We start from the raw sequence: 21,436 nt of genomic DNA on the forward strand, positions 1-21,436 counted from the left end.
TTTGGGGCTGGATCACTTACAGCTACAGCATTTGCTGGGATACAGAGGAAGGTGATGTGTGTTTGGGGCTGGATCACTTACAGCTACAGCATTTGCTGGCATACAGAGGCAGGTGATGTGTGTTTGGGGCTGGATCACTTACAGCTACAGCATTTGCTGGCATACAGAGGCAGGTGATATGTGATTCGGGCTGGATCACTTACAGCTACAGCATTTGCTGGCATACTGAGGCAGGTGATATGTGTTTGGGGCGGGATCACTTACAGCTACAGCATGTGCTGGCATACAGAGACTGGTGATATGTGTTTGGGGCTGGATCACTTACAGCTACAGCATTTGCTGGCACCCAGAGGCAGTTGATGTGATTAGGGCTGGAGCACTTACATCTACAGCATTTGCTGGCATACTGAGGCAGGTGATGTGTGTTTGGGGCTGGATCACTTACAGCTACAGCATTTGCTGGCATACAGAGGCAGGTGATATGTGTTTGGGGCTGGATCACTTCCAGCTACAGCATTTGCTGACATACAGAGGCAGGTGATATGTGATTCGGGCTGGATCACTTACAGCTACAGCATTTGCTGGCATACAGAGGCAGGTGACATGTGTTTGGGGCTGGATCACTTACAGCTACAGCATGTGCTGGCATACAGAGGCAGGTGATATGTGATTCGGGCTGGATCACTTACAGCTACAGCATTTGCTGACATACAGAGGCAGGTGATATGTGATTCGGGCTGGATCACTTACAGCTACAGCATTTGCTGACATACAGAGGCAGGTGATATGTGATTCAGGCTGGATCACTTACAGCTACAGCATTTGCTGACATACAGAGGCAGGTGATATGTGATTCGGGCTGGATAACTTACATCTACAGCATTTGCTGGCATACAGAGGCAGGTGATGTGTTGGGGCTGGAGCACTTACAGCTACAGCATTTGATGACATACAGAGGCAGTTGATATGTGTTTGGGGCTGGATCACTTACAGCTACAGCATTTGCTGGCATACAGAGGCAGGTGATATCAGTGACGTGCAGTGAGGTCAGAGGCTGGTGAGGCACTAGATATGATATGCTGGAGAAACACATGTACAGAGGGCCGCAAGTACCCCCAACCGGGCAGGTTTAAATGATAGCTGAACCAGTGCACAGGTGACATAATCAGCTGATGGGTGAGAGCAAGTTAGTAACCACCGAGTTACTGATCAGCTGATTAATTCACCTGTGCACTGATTCAACTATAGTGAAAACCTGGCCTGTTGGGGGTACTTGAGGATCATTGTTGAGAAACACTGCACTAAAGCACCAGCTCATCGGAAATGTATTGATTACCTGGAGAATAAAGCACACACACTCTGCTCACATACACACTCACACAATTATGTGGCACAGTGCCAGTTACTAAGCAATTAGAATGATCCACTATCTCTTCTCTACTCACTACTGTATTGTAAAAATAGAAATAATTTACCATACAAGTTTTACACAAAGGACAAGTTATCAATACTGCCAACACAGCTGCTGCAATATGGTGCTCAAGAAACGCACATGCACATCCCACTTAGGTATGCTCTTCAACAAAGGACACAAAAGGATACCAAAATAATGAAGTACATAATAATAAAAGTAAAATAGAAAGTTTATTTATTTTATTTTTTTGTGCAATTTCTGTCTGAATTAGGGAAATGTAATTATGACATTCCTGTTCCTTTCAAAAACTAATTTGATTTGCTGACATGGGGCCAATAACAGTCGATGCTAATTCTTAAAATATAAATAACTAGAAAAGTCTATTAAAATAGCATGCTCTACCTCAATCATGAAAGATTAATTTTAAATGTCTCCCTTTGACTATGTGTTTAACCAGTTACTTTACAGTGGCATTATTTCTAAAAACATTTAACTGCAATAATTACATATATTTTTTTAAATGACTAATTATCTCCTTTATATTAATATAAACTTGTATAAAAGCAGCACATATTAAAAACGCAATGCAACAGCTTTCAATTGATTTGTGAATTACAAGTTAACAGCAGTCTTTAAATAAATGGAGACACAGAGAAAAATAAAAATAGATACTGCATCCTCTGACTGAACAGACATAACATATATGGAGTTTATACCTAATTAAATCAAATAACCATGAAAAAGGGAGGCTTAGCAATATTCAATGTCAAAAACTTTAGTTTAAATAATGTGGACACTGCACACTTAACTTCAAACTCTGGGTTTTAAATTATGGATTTAAATTTGAATTGACCCTTTGACTTCCTGTCAGTATTGGGTTATGCTCACTTACTGTCCCCCCTGTTAATGAGCTGTATCTGAACACAATTTGTGAATCACAAGAGATGTAGAATACTACTTTACTCTTCTGCTTGGTGTCATCTGTTCTTAGGTTACCTCAGCTTCCAGTTGTGTCACATGACCCTGCTCACTGCATCCTCCTTCTGATTAATCTATATATCCTTCACTTGCTAGGAGGCATCAAGAGGGGTGCCTCCTATTGGTCCCAATGTTTGCTGCTAATATATTGACAGAACACAGGTGGCGCTGCAGCACAGCTTTTCCTTTGACCCATGTACTGCAATGGAGAGAAGCGTTCCTGTACCTGCCTCTCCATAGCATTACATGGGGGGGAAATATTTTTTTTTTTTTTACTTTTTTTTTGTTTTAATTAAAATTTAATTAAGCTTTGGCCACATATGGCAGGGTAGGCCCTGCCTCCTATGAGTGCACGTCCCTGGGTGATATGTGTTTGGGGCTGGATCACTTACAGCTACAGCATTTGATGACATACAGAGGCAGTTGATATGTGTTTGGGGCTGGATCACTTACAGCTACAGCATTTGCTGGCATACAGAGGCAGGTGATGTGTTAGGGCTGGAGCACTTACAGCTACAGTATTTGCTGGCATACAGAGGCAGGTGATATGTGTTTGGGACAGGAGCACTTACAGTTACAAAATACTGGTCTCCTTTATTCTATGCAAGTATAACAAATACATAATTTACTGTCCATCAAAATACTTATACAGATTAAGATTGTGAGTGCCTTCATTCAATACAACTTTTTTGCGAAAATGAAATCTTGCTGAAAAAATTGCCATAGCTTTACTGTTAAAAAATGGCGGAATTCATAAAGATTTTTATCAGAGCAATGGAAAAAAAAGTCCATTCTATGATATGCACAAAAGAAAAGAGTTCAAGAAAAAAACAAATTAAAATCGAGAAACAACCATGAGTTGCAGTTTAGGTGTAAATGCTGAAGAACACCTGGTCAGTCAGTCCCTCATTAGCATCTGCAAGATTGCTGAGGCAAATTCCATTCTATCCAGCGACATTTCTTTAACATAACAAAACCGACATCCGACAAGTAAACAGTTACACAAATTTACAGAACCCCTTTTTCCTACATTGCTAGAGGTTCCCCTTTGCTGTTTGAGTTTTAATGTATTGGGTCACTTAAAACTACTAAATGTTAATAGGAGGAATGCCTATGGGTGATTAGCTCAAAAACAGAAGTAAAGTGAGTCTCAATGAACTTTGAACATCGGTCTGCCTTAAAGGTATATGAAACCTAAAATGTTATTTCGTGATTCAGATAGTGCATGCAATCTTAAAGGAACAGTCTACACCAGAATTGTTATTGTTTTAAAAGATACATAATCCCTTTATTAAACATTCCCCAGTTTTGCATAACCAACACAGTTATAATAATATACTTTTAACCTCTGGGATTATCTTGTATCTAAGCCTCTGCAAACTGCCCCTTTATTTCAGTTATTTTGACAGACTTGCAGTCTAGCCAATCAGTGCCTGCTCCCAGATAACTTCACGTGCACGAGCACAGTGTTATCTATATGAAATACATGAACTAACACCCTCTAGTGGTGAAAAACTGTTAAAATGCATTCTGAAAAGAGGTGGCCTTCAAGGTCTAAGAAATTAGCATAGGAACCTCCTAGGTTAAGCTTTCAACTAAGAATACCGAGAGAACAAAGCAAAATTGGTGATAAAAGTAAATTGGAAAATTGTTTAAAATTACATGCTCTATCTGAATCATGGCCTAGACTGTCCCTTTAAACAACTTTCTAATTTACTTCTATTATAATTTTTTTCATTCTCTTGGTATCTTCTGTTAAAAAACAGGGATGTAATCTCTGGAGAATGCATGTGTCTGGCAGCAATTTTACAAGAATATTATCCATTTGTCAGAGCCATAGATGATAGCACTATTTCCTGCTGTATAGTGCTCCAGATACCTACCTAGGTATCTCTTCAACAAAGAATATCTTGGGGTCAGAGCAAATTTAATAAGAGAAGTAAATTGGAAACTTTAAAAAAAAATTGTTTGCTCTGCTTGAATCACTAAAGAAAATGTTTAGGTTTCATATCTCTTTTACAAATGTCCATGTTTCGAGCCCATTGATATTAACATACATTTCAAGCTTTATGTGACATAAAAAATAGATGATTGTTACGATGCATATTCAATTTTAAAGGGACTATAGAGACTGCTGAGCACAACTACTCACCATTATATTGATTTCCTCCTCTTTAAAGCTGTTCTTTTATTTTAGCCCATTACAGAAGCCAACTGGTAAAAGCTCTGCATTGTTATAAAAGGCCGCCTCCATCTTGTATGTACATGCTGTTGCATCATGTGACAGAAGCTGCAAGCTTATACAGATCGGTGATGTTAGTGGTTTTTTAACAGTACTGTACCTTGCACTATGTATTATCTTGTACAATAGAAAGCAGAAAAATTATCGGCTAGATTACGAGTTTTGCATTATGAGGGGTGCGGTGCTAATTTGCACGTTATTGTCACCGCTCACTTACCTACAGCGCTGGTATTACAGGTTTTTATAAACCCAGCGTTAAAAGACAAGAAGTGAGCGTAGACCAAAACTGAGCTCCATACCGCACTCCAATACCAGCGCTGCTTAAGTCAGCGGTGATCTGGTTGTACTTGCTCGTGCACGATTTCCCCATAGACATCAATGGGGAGAGCCGGCTGAGAAAAAGCCTAACACCTGCAAAAAAGCAGCGTAAAGCTCAGTAACGCAGCCCCATTGATTCCTATGGGGAAAAATTTTTATGTTTACACCTTACACCCTAACATGAACCCCGAGTCTAAACACCCCTAATCTTACACTTATTGACCCCTAATCTGCCACCCCCAACATTGCCGACACCTACATTATATTTATTAACCCTAATCTGCCGCTCCGGACATCGCAGACACCTACATTATACTTATAAACCCCTAATCTGCCGCCCCCAACGTCGTCGCCACTATAATAAACATATTAACCCCTAAACCGCCACACTCCTGCCTTGCAAACACTAGTTAAATATTATTAACCCCTAATCTGCCATCCCCAACGTCGCCGCCACTATATTAAATTTATTAACCCCTAAACCTTAGTCTAACCCTAACACCCCCTAACTTAAATATAATTAAAATAAATCTAAATAAAACCTACAAATAATAACTAAATAATTCCTATTTAAAACTAAATACTTACCTGTAAAATAAACCCTAAGCTAGCTACAATATAACTAATAGTTACATTGTATCTAGCTTAGGGTTTATTTTTATTTTACAGGTAAGTTTGTATTTATTTTAACTAGGTAGAATAGTTATTAAATAGTTATTAACTATTTACTAACTACCTAGCTAAAATAAATACAAATTTACCTGTAAAATAAAACCTAACCTAAGTTACACTAACACCTAACCTTACACTACAATTAAATAAATTAACTAAATTAAATACAATTACCTTAATTACAAAAAAAAACCCCACTAAATTAAACAAAATAAAAAACTAATTACAAGATATTTAAACTAATTACACCTAATCTAATAGCCCTATCAAAATTAAAAAAGCCCCCCAAAATAAAAATAAAAAACCCTAGCCTAAACTAAACTACCAATAGCCCTTAGAAGGGCCTTTTGCAGCGCATTGCCCCAAAGAAATCAGCTCTTTTACCTGAAAAAAAACAAAAAAACCCCAACAGTAACACCCACCACCCATACAACCAACCTCCCAAATAAAACCCTAACTAAAAAACCTAAGCTCCCCATTGCCCTGAAAAGGGCATTTGCATGGGCATTGCCCTTAAAAGGGCATTTAGCTCTATTGCGGCCCAAACCCTGACCTAAAAATAAAACCCACCCAATAAACCCTTTAAAAAAACCTAACACTAACCCCTGAAGATCCACTTACAGTTTTGAAGACCGGACATCCATCCTCAACGAAGCCGGGAGAAGTCCTCAACGAAGCGCCAAGAAGTCCTCAACGAAGCCGGGAGAAGTCTTCATCCAAGCCGGGAGAAGTCTTCATCCAAGCCGGGCAGAAGTGGTTGAGCTCTGGTAGTTTGGCTATTGGTAGTTTAGTTTAGGCTAGGGTTTTTTTTTATTTTGGGGGGCTTTATTTTTTTGATAGGGCTATTAGATTAGGTGTAATTAGTTTAAATATCTTGTAATTTGTTTTTTATTTTGTGTAATTTAGGTAATTGTATTTAATTTATTTAATTGTATTTAATTTAGGTAATTTATTTAATTGTAGTGTAGTATTAGGTGTTAGTGTAACTTAGGTTAGGTTTTATTTTACAGGTAAATTTGTATTTATTTTAGCTAGGTAGTTTGTAAATAGTTAATAACTATTTACTAACTATTCTACCTAGTTAAAATAAATACAAACTTGCATGTAAAATAAAAATAAACCCTAAGCTAGCTACAATGTAACTATTAGTTATATTGTAGCTAGCTTAGGGTTTATTTTACAGGTAAGTATTTAGTTCCCTAAAGACCTTCTTGTTCAGGGAAGCCTATAACCAAATCAGTAACTAATGAATTCCACTTGCCTAATAGTTGCCCTCATCTAACTTCACACTAACATCACTCCCACCTTTGCAGTCCCCACCTCCTGTTTCTCACCCTCCTACCCATTTAGATTGTAAGTTCCCACCGGAACAGGGCTCCCAATTCCTCCTGTATTTGTTTGTTAAATTTTGTCTGGTGTCTCATATTGTACTGTCCTTTTATCTTTGTTACCTATGAACAGCGCTGCGGAATCTGTTGGCGCTTTATAAATAAAGAATAATAATAATAATAATAATAATATAAGTATCAGAATTTTTATTTAGATTTATTTTAATTATATTTAAGTTAGGGGGTGTTAGGGTTAGACTTAGGTTTAGGGGTTAATAAATATAGTATAGTGGCGGCGCCGTTGGGTGGCGGCAGATTAGGGGTTAATAAATGTAGGTAGGTGGCAGCGATGTTAGGGACAGCAGATTAGGGGTTAATAATATTTAACTAATGTTTGCGAGGCAGGAGTGCGGCGGTTTAGGGGTTAATATGTTTTTTATAGTGGCAGCGATGTCGGGAGCGGCAGATTAGGGGTTAATAATTTAATTTTAGTGTTTGCGATGCGGGAGGGCCTCGGTTTAAGGGTTAATAGTTTATGGGTGTTAGTGTACTTTTAGCACTTTAGTTATGAGTTTTATGCTACGGCTTTGTAGTGTAAAACTCATAACTACTGACTTTAGAATGCGTTACAAATCTTGCGGGATAGGCTGTACCGCTCACTTTTTGGCCTAAAAAAAAAGCTTGTAATACCGGTACTATGGAAATCCCATTGAAAATAGACTATACATAAATTGGGTAAGTTGATTTGCGGTAAGGCCAAAAAAGTGTGTGGGACAGCTGTACCTACAAGACTCGTAATAGCAGCGGTATTAAAAAGCAGCGTTATGAGCCTTAAAGCTGCTTTTTTTACTCATAACGCAAGACTCGTAATCTAGCCGTATATTTCTTGAGATTTTCACGCAGGTTAAAAGTTACACCACATATTTATTTATTTAAGTTTCATTTAATTATTTATTCATTTTCTTATTGGTAGTAAATGCATTTGGTAAAATAGATATATGTAATAAAACCACAGTTCTTGCAAAATAATGAACTAAAAAAGGTGAGAAAGCCTAACTGCCCAAGTGTGAGGACCTTACGACCAGTTAAATGAGCACAACACTCAAATGCACAGGAAGTAAACAAGATAAATATAGATCCAGGAAGCTCAGAGAGGCTGGTCAATTGCATTTCATTTTTATCTACTAAAAAAACAAAAAAAAACAACAATTTAAGATAAATTGTTTAATGGAACAATAAGATAGACAATATCAATGAGCCTTTTTAAAATCAGTCAGAATTCCTGTGCAAAGTGTCTTGTGTTGCTTTTTGTGGGGTTTTCAAATCCTAGCTTATTCCAATTCATTGGTAAACCTTAGGTTAACCCATTGTCACAAGCTTTCCAAATTATTTTTTACCTTGCATGGGGAACCATTCAATACAAGTCGCCCAATAAATCAGAAAACACATTTCCAGCAACTTTACAAATAAACTATTTAAAATCTATTTTGTCCTGTATTGGGTATCTTGGAGCTTTGTATGTATATAGGGCCAGTTAACAAGTGGAGTTGTATTAGTCGGGTAGCTCTCGTACAAGTAGAATGTAAAGATTTTTTGCTAGCACGCTAATTCCATGCTCACATAAAGCCGAACTCAAAATATTGTGATTGCGTTAACATATTCCCCCATATAAGTTAATGTAGCAAAAAAGTGGGGGGGGGGGGGACACACTCTACTCACGCACAAACTGATCACATATTCTCAAGTGTGCTAACTCAACATGAAAATATGAATATTTCACATTCCAATGTTCTTCACATAGCAGAATATGTTCTATTTATTCATAAATACATATTTCTACATATATCTGATGGTATTTTCTTTACAATATATCAATATATATCTATACCTATATCTATCTCTCTCTCTCTCTCTCTCTATATATATATATATATATATATATATATATATATATATATATATATACACACATATACAGTATCTCAACACTGAATAAATTACACTTTGCTACAATGTAAAGTAGTGAGTGTACAGCCTGTATAACAGTGTAAATTTGCTGTACCCTCAAAATAACTCAACACACAGCTATTAATGTCTAAACTGTTGGCAACAAAAGTGAGTACACCCCTAAGTGGAAATGTCGAAATTGGGCCCAAAGTGTCAATATTTTGTGTGGCCACCATTATTTTCCAGCACTGCTTTAACCCTCTTGGGCATGGAGTTCACCAGAGCTTTACAGGTTGCCACTGGAGTCCTCTTCCAATCCTCCATGATGACATCACAGAACTGGTGGACCTTGTGCTTCCCCACCTTCCGTTTGAGGATGCCCCACAGATGCTCAATAGGGTTTAGGTCTGAAAACATGCTTGGCCAGTCCATCACCTTTACCTTCAGCTTCTTTAGCAAGGCAGTGGTCATCTTGAAGGTGTGTTTGGGGTCGTTATCATGTTGGAATACTGCCCTGCGGCCCAGTCTCCAAAAGGGAGGGGATCATGCTTTGCTTCAGTATGTCACAGTACATGCTGGCATTCATGGTTCCCTCATAGCTCCCCAGTGCCGGCAGCACTCATGCAGGCCCAGACCATGACACTCCCACCACCATGCTTGACTGTTGGCAAGACACACTTGTCTTTGTACTCCTCACCTGGTTGCCGCCACACACGCTTGACACCATCTGAACCAAATACATTTATCTTGGTCTCATCGGACCACAGGACATGGTTCCAGTAATCCATGTCCTTAGTCTGCTTGTCTTCAGCAAACTGTTTGTGGGCTTTCTTGTGCATCACTTTTAGAAGAGGCTTCCTTCTGGGACAACAGCCATGCAGCCATTCGATGCAGTGTGCAGCGTATGGTCTGAGCACTGACAGGCTGAACCCCACCATTTCAACCTCTGCAGAAATGCTGGCAGCACTCATACGTCTATTTTCCAAAGACAACCTCTGGATATGACGCTGAGCACCTGCACTCAATTATGTTTGTTTGATCATGACAAGGCCTGTTCTGAGTGGAACCTGTCCTGTGAAACCGCTGTATGGTCTTGCCCACTGTGCTGCAGCTCAGTTTCAGGGTCTTGGCAATCTTCTTATAGCCTAGGCCATCTTTATGTAGAGCAACAATTCTTTTTTTCAGATCCTCAGAGAGCTCTTTGCCATGAGGTGCCATGTTGAACTTCCAGTGACCAGTATGAGAGAGTGTGAGAGCGATAGCACCAAATTTAACACACGTGCTCCCCATTCACACCTGAGACCTTGTAACACTAGCAAGTCACATGAAACCGGGGAGGGAAAATGACTAATTGGGCCCAATTTGGACATTTCCACTTAGGGGTGTACTCACTTTTGTTGCCAACGGTTTAGACATTAATAGCTGTGTGAGTTATTTTGAGGGTACAGCAAATTTACACTGTTATACAGGCTGTACACTCACTACTTTACATTGTAGCAAAGTGTAATTTCTTCAGTGTTGTCACATCAAAAGAAATAAAATATTTACAAAAATGTGAGGGGTGTACTTACTTTTGTGAGATACTGTGTGTGTGTGTGTGTGTGTTATATATATATATATATATATATATATATATATATATATATATATATATATACAGGGCTCAAAATGTCAAGCCCTAAGGTACTAGCCAGCCCAAAATATTACTCACCACTTTTGATCCCACCCACTATCCTCCCATACCCCATTCACTAACCCACCTCCCTCTTTGCATATGTTTAGCCAATGTGAAACACCTTATTGTGAAGTATTTTTTTAATATTGTTTATGTTTTATACCAAAAAATAAATAATTCTACATAAAGTAATAAATTAACAAAAATAAGTTTATAGCAGTTAGCAACATCAACTAGGGGCAACATTATTTGTTGAACTGAGAGTATTGACATTAATGTGAGGTCATAGCAAACCCGGTAAAAATTGTTTTATAATTATCATCTCTCATCTATCTTTCTCCACTGCTTCTCTTTCCAATCTCTCTTTTTACCCCCTCCCTTCTCTCTCAGGCCATGGGGTAGATTTATCAAGCAGTGGATGCTGCTTTCTACACCCGAGGTTTCTGGCTTGCCGGAAACATAGGTTAAGAAGCAGCGGTCATAAGACTGCTGCTCCTTAACTTGTCTGCCACCTTTTAGGTGGCGGACTGCAATCATACCGATACGATCGGGATGATTCACAACCCCTTCTAGTGGCCGATTGGCTGTGAATTTGCAGAGGGCGAATCATGTCCGCCCGCCATTTGATAAATCTACCCCCATATATTTTCTTTTCACTCTATCATATCGCTTCGCTCTTTCTTTTTTTTCTCCACTCTTTCTTAACGCTATCTTTTTCTCCACTCTCACTTTTCCTCTCCAACCTTTCTCTGCCACGTCCTTTTATGGATATATAATATCCCTTTAGATACTATTTGTAGCAGGTAGTCCAACATTTACTAACTTTCCCTCGCCACTGTTAAATTTAAAAACTTATAACATATTCTATGTGCAGACCATTGGAATGTGAAACATTTACAGTAAATACATACACGTAGTTACATTTTTTTTTATTAAATATGAATATTGCATAAAAATAATTTTTCATGTTTTTATCTACTCAACTGCAAAGGGCTCCAATGCACTTATATGTATGTCTATATATGAATACATATGTATTTATTTGTTTATATATGTTTGTAACTACATATACACACATATACTGTAAATACATATTAACACACATATAAATCTAAATATATATATGTATACATATCCATATTTAGGTTAAAGCACTTTGCCTGCCTTTTTTTCTAACACCAGAGACCTCATATCTTTGAGCCCTTATAACTTTTTATGCAATTTTTTTTTAAAGAATTTTTATAAGATGAGGTTATTATGAGTGTAACTGTACATTGAAATGTATTTTTGATGTGACACTTTTTTGTTTTGCAAAACAGTTAACCAGAGCTCTGAGGACGGGCTATCCGATGAGTGCTAACTTCACTCAAGTGCTCAAGTGAACGCGTCAAAAAAGATATGACGCCGAAGATATGAAGTTTCTGTTGCTGTGCATAATTGAACATTTTATGAGCAATTTAACTTGTTCTGTATCCCTTTAAGCAATCAGTGACATTAGCAGTGACTCGGTTCTTCATTGCCAGTATGGAATTTGTTACAAACTACTCTTAAAAGGACACTGAAGTCAAAATTAAACTTTCATTATTTAGAAGAATGCAATAAAAAAAAACTTCCCTACTTCCATTATCTAAGTGCGCACAATCTGTTTCTATGCACACTTTCCGAGGCAACATATATGCATTTTGTGATTGGTTGATGTTTGTCACATGATACAGGGTGAAATGAAAATAACTTATAAATGTTAATTTGTACATCAGACTAGGGGGTCTATTTAAGAAGCAGTGAATGCTGCTTCCGAACCATTCCGCTTCAGTTCTGGCTAAAGCGGAAGTTAAGAAGCAGCGGTCCTAAGACTGCTGCTCCTTAACTCATCCGCCACCTCTGAGGTGGCGGACAGCAATCCGCCCGATCGAATACGATCGGGCTGATTGACACCCCCTGCCAGTGGCCGATTGGCTGTGAATCTGCAGGGGGTGGTATTGCACCAGCAGTTCACAAGAACTGCTGGTTCAATGATAAATGCTGACAGCGTCAGCATTTATCGATGTGCGGCGAACATGATCTGCTATATCGGATCATGTCCGCCCAAACATTAATAAATGGACCCCTAAATGTTATTGCATTGTCTTTTTTATTATGCACTTGTTTATTATGCAGTTCTACTGTATTTAATGGTCCTTTAACACACTCTTTTACAGAAGTGGAAGAAGGTATGGGGAATTCTACATGGAAGCACCTCCACTGGCTTGGCACGTCTGGAGATATATGAAGGCTCTCAACCCTCGGAGCATGGTCGTAAAGCAGAGTGTTTTAGACTTATACAACTTAGTGACTGTGTCAGTGTTTCAGACCGCAGTGGTGAGCAGAGTCCAAAAGACACCCGATCATTTAGCATTGAGACTACACAGAGGATACACTTGCTTGCCTGTGAGACATCCGAACAATCTGTCTGGATAAAAACACTCTGCAGCATAGCATTTCCACAGGTGAGAGTATAGTACCATGATTCATTAGAAAACAGTATTATATTTTATCATTTTTAATGAAAACGAACGTAAATGTAAAACGAATATTCAGAATACCGAATAGTGCTTCCAATGAATATTCAGGGAAACAAATTTCCCTGAATATTTGTTATGAAAGATTTGTAAAAAACACATTTTTCGCAGCTGTACACGTCTAATGAAAAGTGAAGTTGGACAGAACCGCGCTAGATAAGTAAACAGACTCCAATAAGGGGTCAAACGGGGGGCACACAAACTGTAAGAAATAAAATAAGTAAACCCATAGCTGTCCAGGGAGACACGAGCCCTAGAGGTACATGCACTGGGGAAATATATTCACAAGCCAGCATGTGATTAAAGTTATGGAGCAGAAGAAACGCTACTGAGTGATACAGTACAGCACTGATTTGATAACCAACTCTGCAGTCGATCACAATCCTTTAAAGAAATGTATCAACTGGTTAAGCTACAAGAATCTCGCTAGACTTTAATTTTGTTTTTCTGTTGAAAATCATTAGATTAGTTTTTCTAAAACATTGTGATCGACCCCCCCCCCCCCTGTGTAGCTCAGTACATATTTTGCTCCATCTATCAGTGTACTTGGGTTCATTACATAGCAGCAAGTCTACTACTGCAGCCAATTAATAGACAGGTGGTCAGCATGATTATGGGGGTGCAGCTCTACCTTCTTATGCTTAAAGGGACACTCAACTCAAAATAAACTTTTCTGATTCAGATAGAGCAGCAGTTTTAAGACACTTTCCAATTTATTTCCATTATCAAATTTTGCACATTCTTTTTAAATTTACACTTTCTTGGAACACAATTCTTCTGAGCATGTGCACAAGCTTACATGGTATACGTATACTAGTCTGTGATTGGCTGATGTTTGTCACAAAATAGGGGGAGAAAAATATAAATTTGTCAGAAAAAATATATACTGCTTATTTGAAATTCAGAGTAACTGCATTGTCTTGTTATTATGTATTTGTTAATTATGTAATTCTACTGCATTGAGTGGTCCTTTAGTCTCTCTCTTTACATTCCATTGACCAATTCTCCCTTTAGTGGTGGTAGATGAAAGCATTGCAGCCATCACTGGGTCTGCCTTACTAAACTCGATCTTCCTTTTCAGTCACTACTTCCACCATGCTCTTTTAGTAAACAGGTCAGTGACAAGTAGGGTATCTATCTATCTATCTATCTATCTATCTATCTATCTATCTATCTATCTAATGATCATGACCCCTTGTTCTGGTGTTCTGTTAAAAAAATACTTTGACTTAGCTTTGATAAATCCCTTAATTTAATTAAAGGTTTCTATCATATATAAATGTTTCCCTTCTCCCTGAATATATCTGAAGCTATTTCTCAGTATATGTTGCTATTTATTTAAATCTGAAACTCTTTTATAATGCTCAGTAGAGCCGCTATAGTTTAGGCTTGAGCTAGTGTTTGACTTGAATAAATGCCCGTTTAAAATGTATAACTTTTATTATTTTTAAGTTATTTCATACAAATTAGCTTTTGTTTTGCACAATCCAAAGTGCAGTACAGTTGGTCGGTTATTTGCCCACCAGACATGCTCAGTAGAGTGCTTCTTTTTCAGTACATTATCAGTATAGCTGCAGTGCAGGAGTCTGTCAGTAGGGGGAACCTACAATCTGCAATTATTATCATCACCAGGGTTCACACTTTGCTATACGGTGATCTCATGCTATTTCATTGAAATCTAATGATATTTTATAGTAAAGTTCCTTTAACTCAGGTGTAAATTAAAATGACTGTGCTGTACATGTCAGATGCATATTCCCTTGCAAGTTCTGGGGCATGCTTCCTGATTGGATGCTTAAAGTCCCTTTACAATGGCATGAGTCATGAAAGGTGATTGTGTAAGTGGTAAGAGAGATTGAGGAGGAGTCTTACTTGAGGAGGGAGGGCTGATAGGATGGACAGAAGCTAGTGTGTGAGGGTTAGTTGGATTGAGAGGGTGAGTAGGGTGTGAGGGAAAAGTTCCTGAAAAGATAAATTAGGGGGAGTGAGAGGTAAAGAAACATATTGTGTGTATTGGAGAAGGGGAGGTGAGGATGTAAGGAGGAGATTGTGTAGGAGGATGAGGAGATGGTTTCATGTGAGGGAGTGGGGGGACAAGAGTTTGTGTAAGGGAGAGTGAGCTTAGATTGTGCAGATTTATCTATATATCATAAGAGATGTCACTAGTGATGTTGATTATGTCATCAATTATGTCATGTATGATGTCACATGTGATATCATTGATGATGCCATGCAAATCTTCCAATAGGGGAGTGGTAGCAGTTTAAGTTAGGAATGTCCTTGCTTTTAAAAGTTTTATAGAAAACGTCAACTCTGGCTTTAATGTAAGTTTTTTGCCAATTAATAGAAGTATACTTCTACATACTAAGCCGTCTCTCTCCTTATCTCTCTTTACAGGAGCGTCTTGAGAGACGTAGTAGTCAAGTACTTAATGCAGGAGGTCTACAGTTGCAGGAGAATTCACTATATAGCACAAGCAGAGCAGTTGGTAAGGAGAGATGCTGTAAAATGTGGTTGCAGCACAGTTTGTTTAAAAAAAAAAAAAAAAAGATTTGTGTTAACCTTTTTTTTAATATTATATTGCCTTCTAATGTTCACCCTGGTAGGTAAGACCATGCTATGAACTCATTAGGAGCTGGTATCACAGAAGTGTGCATATAATAACACAGTTTGATAACGGAAGTGTATCCCTCTAAATAAACTGCATTCTTGTTGTGGGGGTTCCATTAGGGGTACAGCGGATACAACTGTACAGGGCCTGGCAAAGCAAGGTACATACCAGATAAAGTTGCTAGGACATAGTCTTTGTTTTTAGCAAAGAACATAATGGACTGGCTACTTGACCTGTATATCTCATTTGAATAACTTAAAGGGACATGAAACCCACATTTTTTCTTTCATAATTCACATAGAGCATGCAATTTCAAATAGCATTCTAATTTATTTCTATAATCTAATTTGCTTTGTTCTTTTTGTATCCTTTGTTGAAACATATATCTAGGTAGGCTCAGAAGCTGCTGATTGGTTGCTGCCCATTTTTGCCTCTTGTCATTGGCTTTCAGATAGCTCCCAGTATTGCATTACTGATCCTTCAACAAAGGATACATCACTTTAATGATCCTGTGGCAGTTATTTAAGATCTAACCCAGTAGTGGTTGTTTGGTGGGTGCTGGGCCACTGGATGGAGTCATGATCAAACCTCAGATCATACCCTATAACCCTGCATTCACTCTCTGTTATAGGCCCACATCAGATATCATATCAGACCCCATGGCCCTGAAGTCTGTGCCAGTTATATGCCCATAAAGGACCTCCGATTAGACTCCACTATCCTGCATTAAGCATCACTTTAGACCCCATTGCTATTGGACCCCTGTTACTTAGTTGTCCACATAAGATTTATGATGAGACTCACCAAGCTGCAGCCATATTCCCACAATGTACCTCAAAACATACACAGTCCATTGTGGTCAGGGTAGTTTTCTAGAAAATCAGACTCCCAGTGAAAAATTACAAAATGTGCTCCCCAATAAAAAAAATATTCTAAAGTACAACCTTCCTTTCATTGTCCTTTCATGTCTCACCATCTTTGTATTTTAAATAAGGTACAAAAGACATCCACATGCACACATACAGGCACCTACAGACACCCACATGCGCATACACAACCTACACACAGGCACCTGTAGATATTTAAATGCACTCATACACTCAGGCACCAACATAAACACACACTCAAGTACCCATAGACATCCATATTCACACACAGGCTCCCTGGACACTTTTTGAGGGTTGTAGCAAGGCAATGTAGTAAGTGTGTGGCTTCACATTTTGCTTTAAAAATGTATGTGTTAGAAAGCAATGTCCCCCATGCTGTTGTTAATCATGTACTCTATAGGTAATAATTCTAGTGTAAATCGCGATTGCGCTCAAGCGATCACGTTTACCTTCAACTTGTAATATGTATGTATGTATTGGGTACTTGTAAAGCGCAGCTAATCACCTGTAATGGTCTCAAGGCGCTGCTCATTTTATCAACCTCGGAAGGATGAAAGGCTGTACGAGTGGTAAACCCAACTAGCGCAAACACCTGTGATAAACCCCTTATTGCTCGCACTCTACTTGTAATTTGGCCCTTTGTGCGGGCAAATTATGACCTTTGGGGAAGTATCGCTATGGGTGATGCAGGAAACCAGAAGTGGACCCATTGCCCAATGTGTCAAGAGAGGGATATGGCTGTACCTCACTGACGAGGCCCACATAGAGGCACTGCCTGGTATTTTGGGCTGGACTGTAATGTTTAGTCAGGATCAAACTGATATACTACAGGAAAGGTATATGCTGGGCAAAAAGAGGCTGCTTCTGGAGTGGCACTAAAAGAGATATCCACTAGGGTTATTTGTAAAGGAGAGTGCACTGGTTAAGTGAATAAATATTTCTGCAAAAATAAAAATAATGGTGAATAAATGTAACGGGTATAATGTAAAATAATACATTTAAATAAATACACTTTCTGAAATGCTGGTGCTAATGAGTAATACTTGATAATTAGTTCTAGATAAAAATATGTCACATATACTGTGATATATAACAAAATAATGGAAGTCCAGAAAATCAATCAAAAAACCATAAAAAAATAATAAAAAATAGTAATAATGAATAAATCAAAGCTTCTGGGGTGGCAACTAGCCATAGAGAAAGCTATTACGCTATTGTTCATTCCCTGGGTAAGCGTTTGTTTCTTTTTGTGTATATATGTATTTATATACATATATAAATACAAATGTATACACATATATATATGTGTGTATATATATATATATATATATATATATATATATATCCATTATAGCCCTTTCCATTCAAATACTTTGTCATATACATTTTAACTTTTATATAATTTTTTTTATTAATATATCTGAATATTTTTTATCAGATAATGTATATATGAGTGTACCAGCTTGATGCCCCGTGTTTACGGCGAGCCTCCAGGCTCGCCGGAAACAGAAGTTATGAAGCAGCGGTCTAAAGACCACTGCTCCATAACTTGTCCGCCTGCTCTGAGGCGGTGGACAGAAATCAACCCAATCAAATACGATCGGGTTGATGGACACCCCCTGCTATCGGCTGATTGTCTGCAAATCTGCAGGGGGTGGTATTGCACCAGCAGTTCACAAGAACAGCTGGTGCAAGCATATGCTGTCGGCATTTATTGATGTGCAGCGGACATGATACGCTACATTGTATCATGTCCGCTCGCACTTTAGTAAATTGACCCCCTTATCTTAATGTATATAATATAATCGTTATATATTTGAGTCTCTAGTCTCTGCCATTGGGCTCCATCCTGATAGAGAGTCCATAGCCCTGACACTAATGTTGTCTGATAATCTCACCAATTTTTTTTTTTTTTTGGAGCAAACGTAGTATATGGTGATTCTGGGTCCCATGTATTAAGCGGCGTGCGGAGAATGATGCTTTCAACTTGAAAAGTTGTCTGCAAGCATTCATTGCATATGGGCAGCGGATCTGTTAGTCTGCTGTCCCATACGCATCATTACACACTCTGATGAATGTGCAATGCCCGCCCCTTCTTTCAATCAACCCGAGCGAGCGAGCGAGTTCGGCGAGATTTCTTTTCACCACTACAGAGCTGGCAAAGAGTGTAGGAAGCAGCGGTCTAATGACCACTGCTTCTTACATTGCGAGAAGCAGACTTGCATGTGTGAATTTGCCCTACAAGGGCTCTGGAACAGCTTATGCTGTTCGTACATAGAGCCCTCTGTATGTTTCTGATGTGTTTGAAAAAGCAAAAACATTTGAGTCTCTCCTTTCAATTAATTTACTTGAGTATCCAGTGTTCTAGGTATACAGTATATCCCCGCAGGATAAATATCTGTTTTATTTGCTGCAATTGTGAGACCCCCCTCTAATTGATTAGAGTTATTTCTAATAGTTATCATAAATTTGGATTTGGATATAACTTTAAGTAAGGAAGGTGATAATGCATTAATATCTGCTTAGTTTATTCTCTCAAAAGAGTTTATTATGTTTTAATATACATAAAATGCATGATCAGATGATTCAAATCATTATTTTAGTTTTTTTAACTTTATTTCACTTGAATATGTTTGCGCTATATCTGTTTGTATATCACTATGGCAACGTAATTACACCAAAACGGAAAGTGGTGTAACTTCCAGTCTGGTCTCCATTTTGGAAACCTGTTTGGAATGCATAGCAAAGCGTTCCAATGCTAATTTGATTTCTTGCACACAAAGGAGGGGAGTGTTTATGGAAATAGATTTGATATAAAATGTAAGTTTGTTTTACTTGATATTTGTATGAAGAAGAGGACATGAAACATCACAATAAAATTGTGATTATTGTTAATAAATTATGCAAGTGCCTTCATTTATATACTGTGTATATATACAGTATATATATATATTTATTTATCTATATATATATATATCAGAATATTGACAGTGTGAATAAAATACATTCAAATAAAATTATGAAATAGAAAATCAAACTATATAAATCTTTTCTTGTATGATAATCCAGGCTAAGAAACCTTGACAATACACTGGTGTTGCCGTAGGGGTGCACATGAATTGGGGGGCTGCCACAAACATTTCCATGTGAGGCCCAGTTATGTCTCTGGTACTGGGTACTTTCTTATTGTTATTGCTGGGTCATTTCCCCTGCTAGTGATAGCAGAAGCAGCAGCTGTCATGTTAAAAATAGACAAAATGCCTGCAGATCTTTTAGGATAATTGGCGAAAAGGGCTGAAGGTAAAGTACAAGTCCTTAATGTAGCAGACAGTAATTATATTACATAGGTAACACCATTAATATTTGATTAGACACAAAATCTTTTGGAACAGCTATAATAACATACAAGATGTAATATTATTCAATTGAAAAAACTTTGCTGCTACCTTAAAGGGACATAATCAAAACTGAAAAGTGCATGAGTGCATCTACATTTTTCAATGGAAGAATTTTTTCAATTTATTTGTATTGGCAAAACTGCTTCTAGTAAAAGTTATTGCTGTTTTAGGGGTATATGTACATATGCTGTGCACAGTGTGCCTATTTTCCTATGCTATGTCTACTCAGAGAGCCGGTGATGGTTTGCATGATGCACTAGAAATAGCATATGTACATATCAGGGGTCAAGTACAGCAGGAATGCATGGGAACGGAATTACTGCATTATTTTTGCAGGAGGAACTTAGTTCCCCCTGAACAGAGAACAGAAAAGCTTCAGTAAACTCTGCTGCTGCTGGTGGGAGGAGCTGGAGCACAGTCTGGTTATAAGGGTAGTGAGATCCTCTAGTAATGGGCAGTAACACCCTGCCCTGGAAAGGAAGGAGAGGGGGAGGAAGGAGAGGGGGAGGAAGGAGGATGTGAGGAATTGAAGCTAAGCTGGCTATACACCATGTGGGTTAGAAACAAAGTATGGACACCCTTTATCTTGAGATTAAACAGGTATTTATGTGTGTCCAGTTTAGTTATTTAAAACATTTTTTAACCCCTTAACAACGCATGTCGTACAGGGTACGTCACACACAACCTGGTCTTTAAAGACCAGCGATGTACCCTGTACGACATTAGGGGTTTAAAGCGTCTGGAAGTGATCCTGCTCGCTTACAGACGCTTTCCGGTTATTGCAGTGATGACTCGATATTGAGGCATCCTGCAATAACACCCCTTGGCCATCCGATGCAGAGAGAGCCACTCTGTGGCCCTCTCTGCACCGGACATCGATGGCCGGTATCATTGGTGGGTGGGAGCTTACGTGGGAGGCGGGTGGGCCGCCATTGATGGGCCATAGGACGTCGAGGGGGGTGGGATCATGGGCGTGATCATCGGAGGCGCTCACAGAGGCGAGCGCGTGCACGGGGTGGAAGCGGGTGGGAACAGCTACACTACAGAATTTTTTTTTTTTAAAAAAAAAGAGGGATAGAGTGGGCAAAAAATCAATTTAAAAATACATCTAAGGGATCTGGGAGGGGGTGGGGGGTTGCTCTTTGGCTGGGGGGAAGCTACACTACAGAAAAAAATAATAAAATATAAAAAAAGCAGGGTTTTTTTAGTAAACTGGGTACTGGCAGACAGCTGCCAGTACCCAAGATGGCTACCAATAAGGTAGAGAGGGAGGGTTAGAGAGCTGTTTGGGGGGGATCAGGGAGGTTGGGGGCTAAAGGGGATCCTACACATCAGCATATGTAAATACCTTTATTTTAGTACTTTCATACTTTCTGCCAGTACTTAAGATGGCGGCGACAATTGTGGG

The 21,436-nt window shown here is 38.6% G+C and overlaps 1 protein-coding gene across 1 annotated transcript in view; it reads left to right on the top strand.

The window, feature by feature from the left end:
* LOC128663558 (docking protein 2) overlaps positions 1-21,436 on the top strand; it is a 109,777-nt gene that overhangs the window by 41,080 nt on the left and 47,261 nt on the right. The window contains exons 2-3 of the mRNA XM_053717936.1: positions 12,773-13,060; positions 15,530-15,620. Coding sequence (XP_053573911.1) covers positions 12,773-13,060; positions 15,530-15,620 — 379 coding nt within the window. The remainder of the gene's footprint in view (positions 1-12,772; positions 13,061-15,529; positions 15,621-21,436) is intronic.

Source organism: Bombina bombina, chromosome 6 (genome assembly GCF_027579735.1).
Source record: "Bombina bombina isolate aBomBom1 chromosome 6, aBomBom1.pri, whole genome shotgun sequence".
In the NCBI taxonomy this organism is placed as follows: Eukaryota; Metazoa; Chordata; class Amphibia; order Anura; family Bombinatoridae; genus Bombina; species Bombina bombina.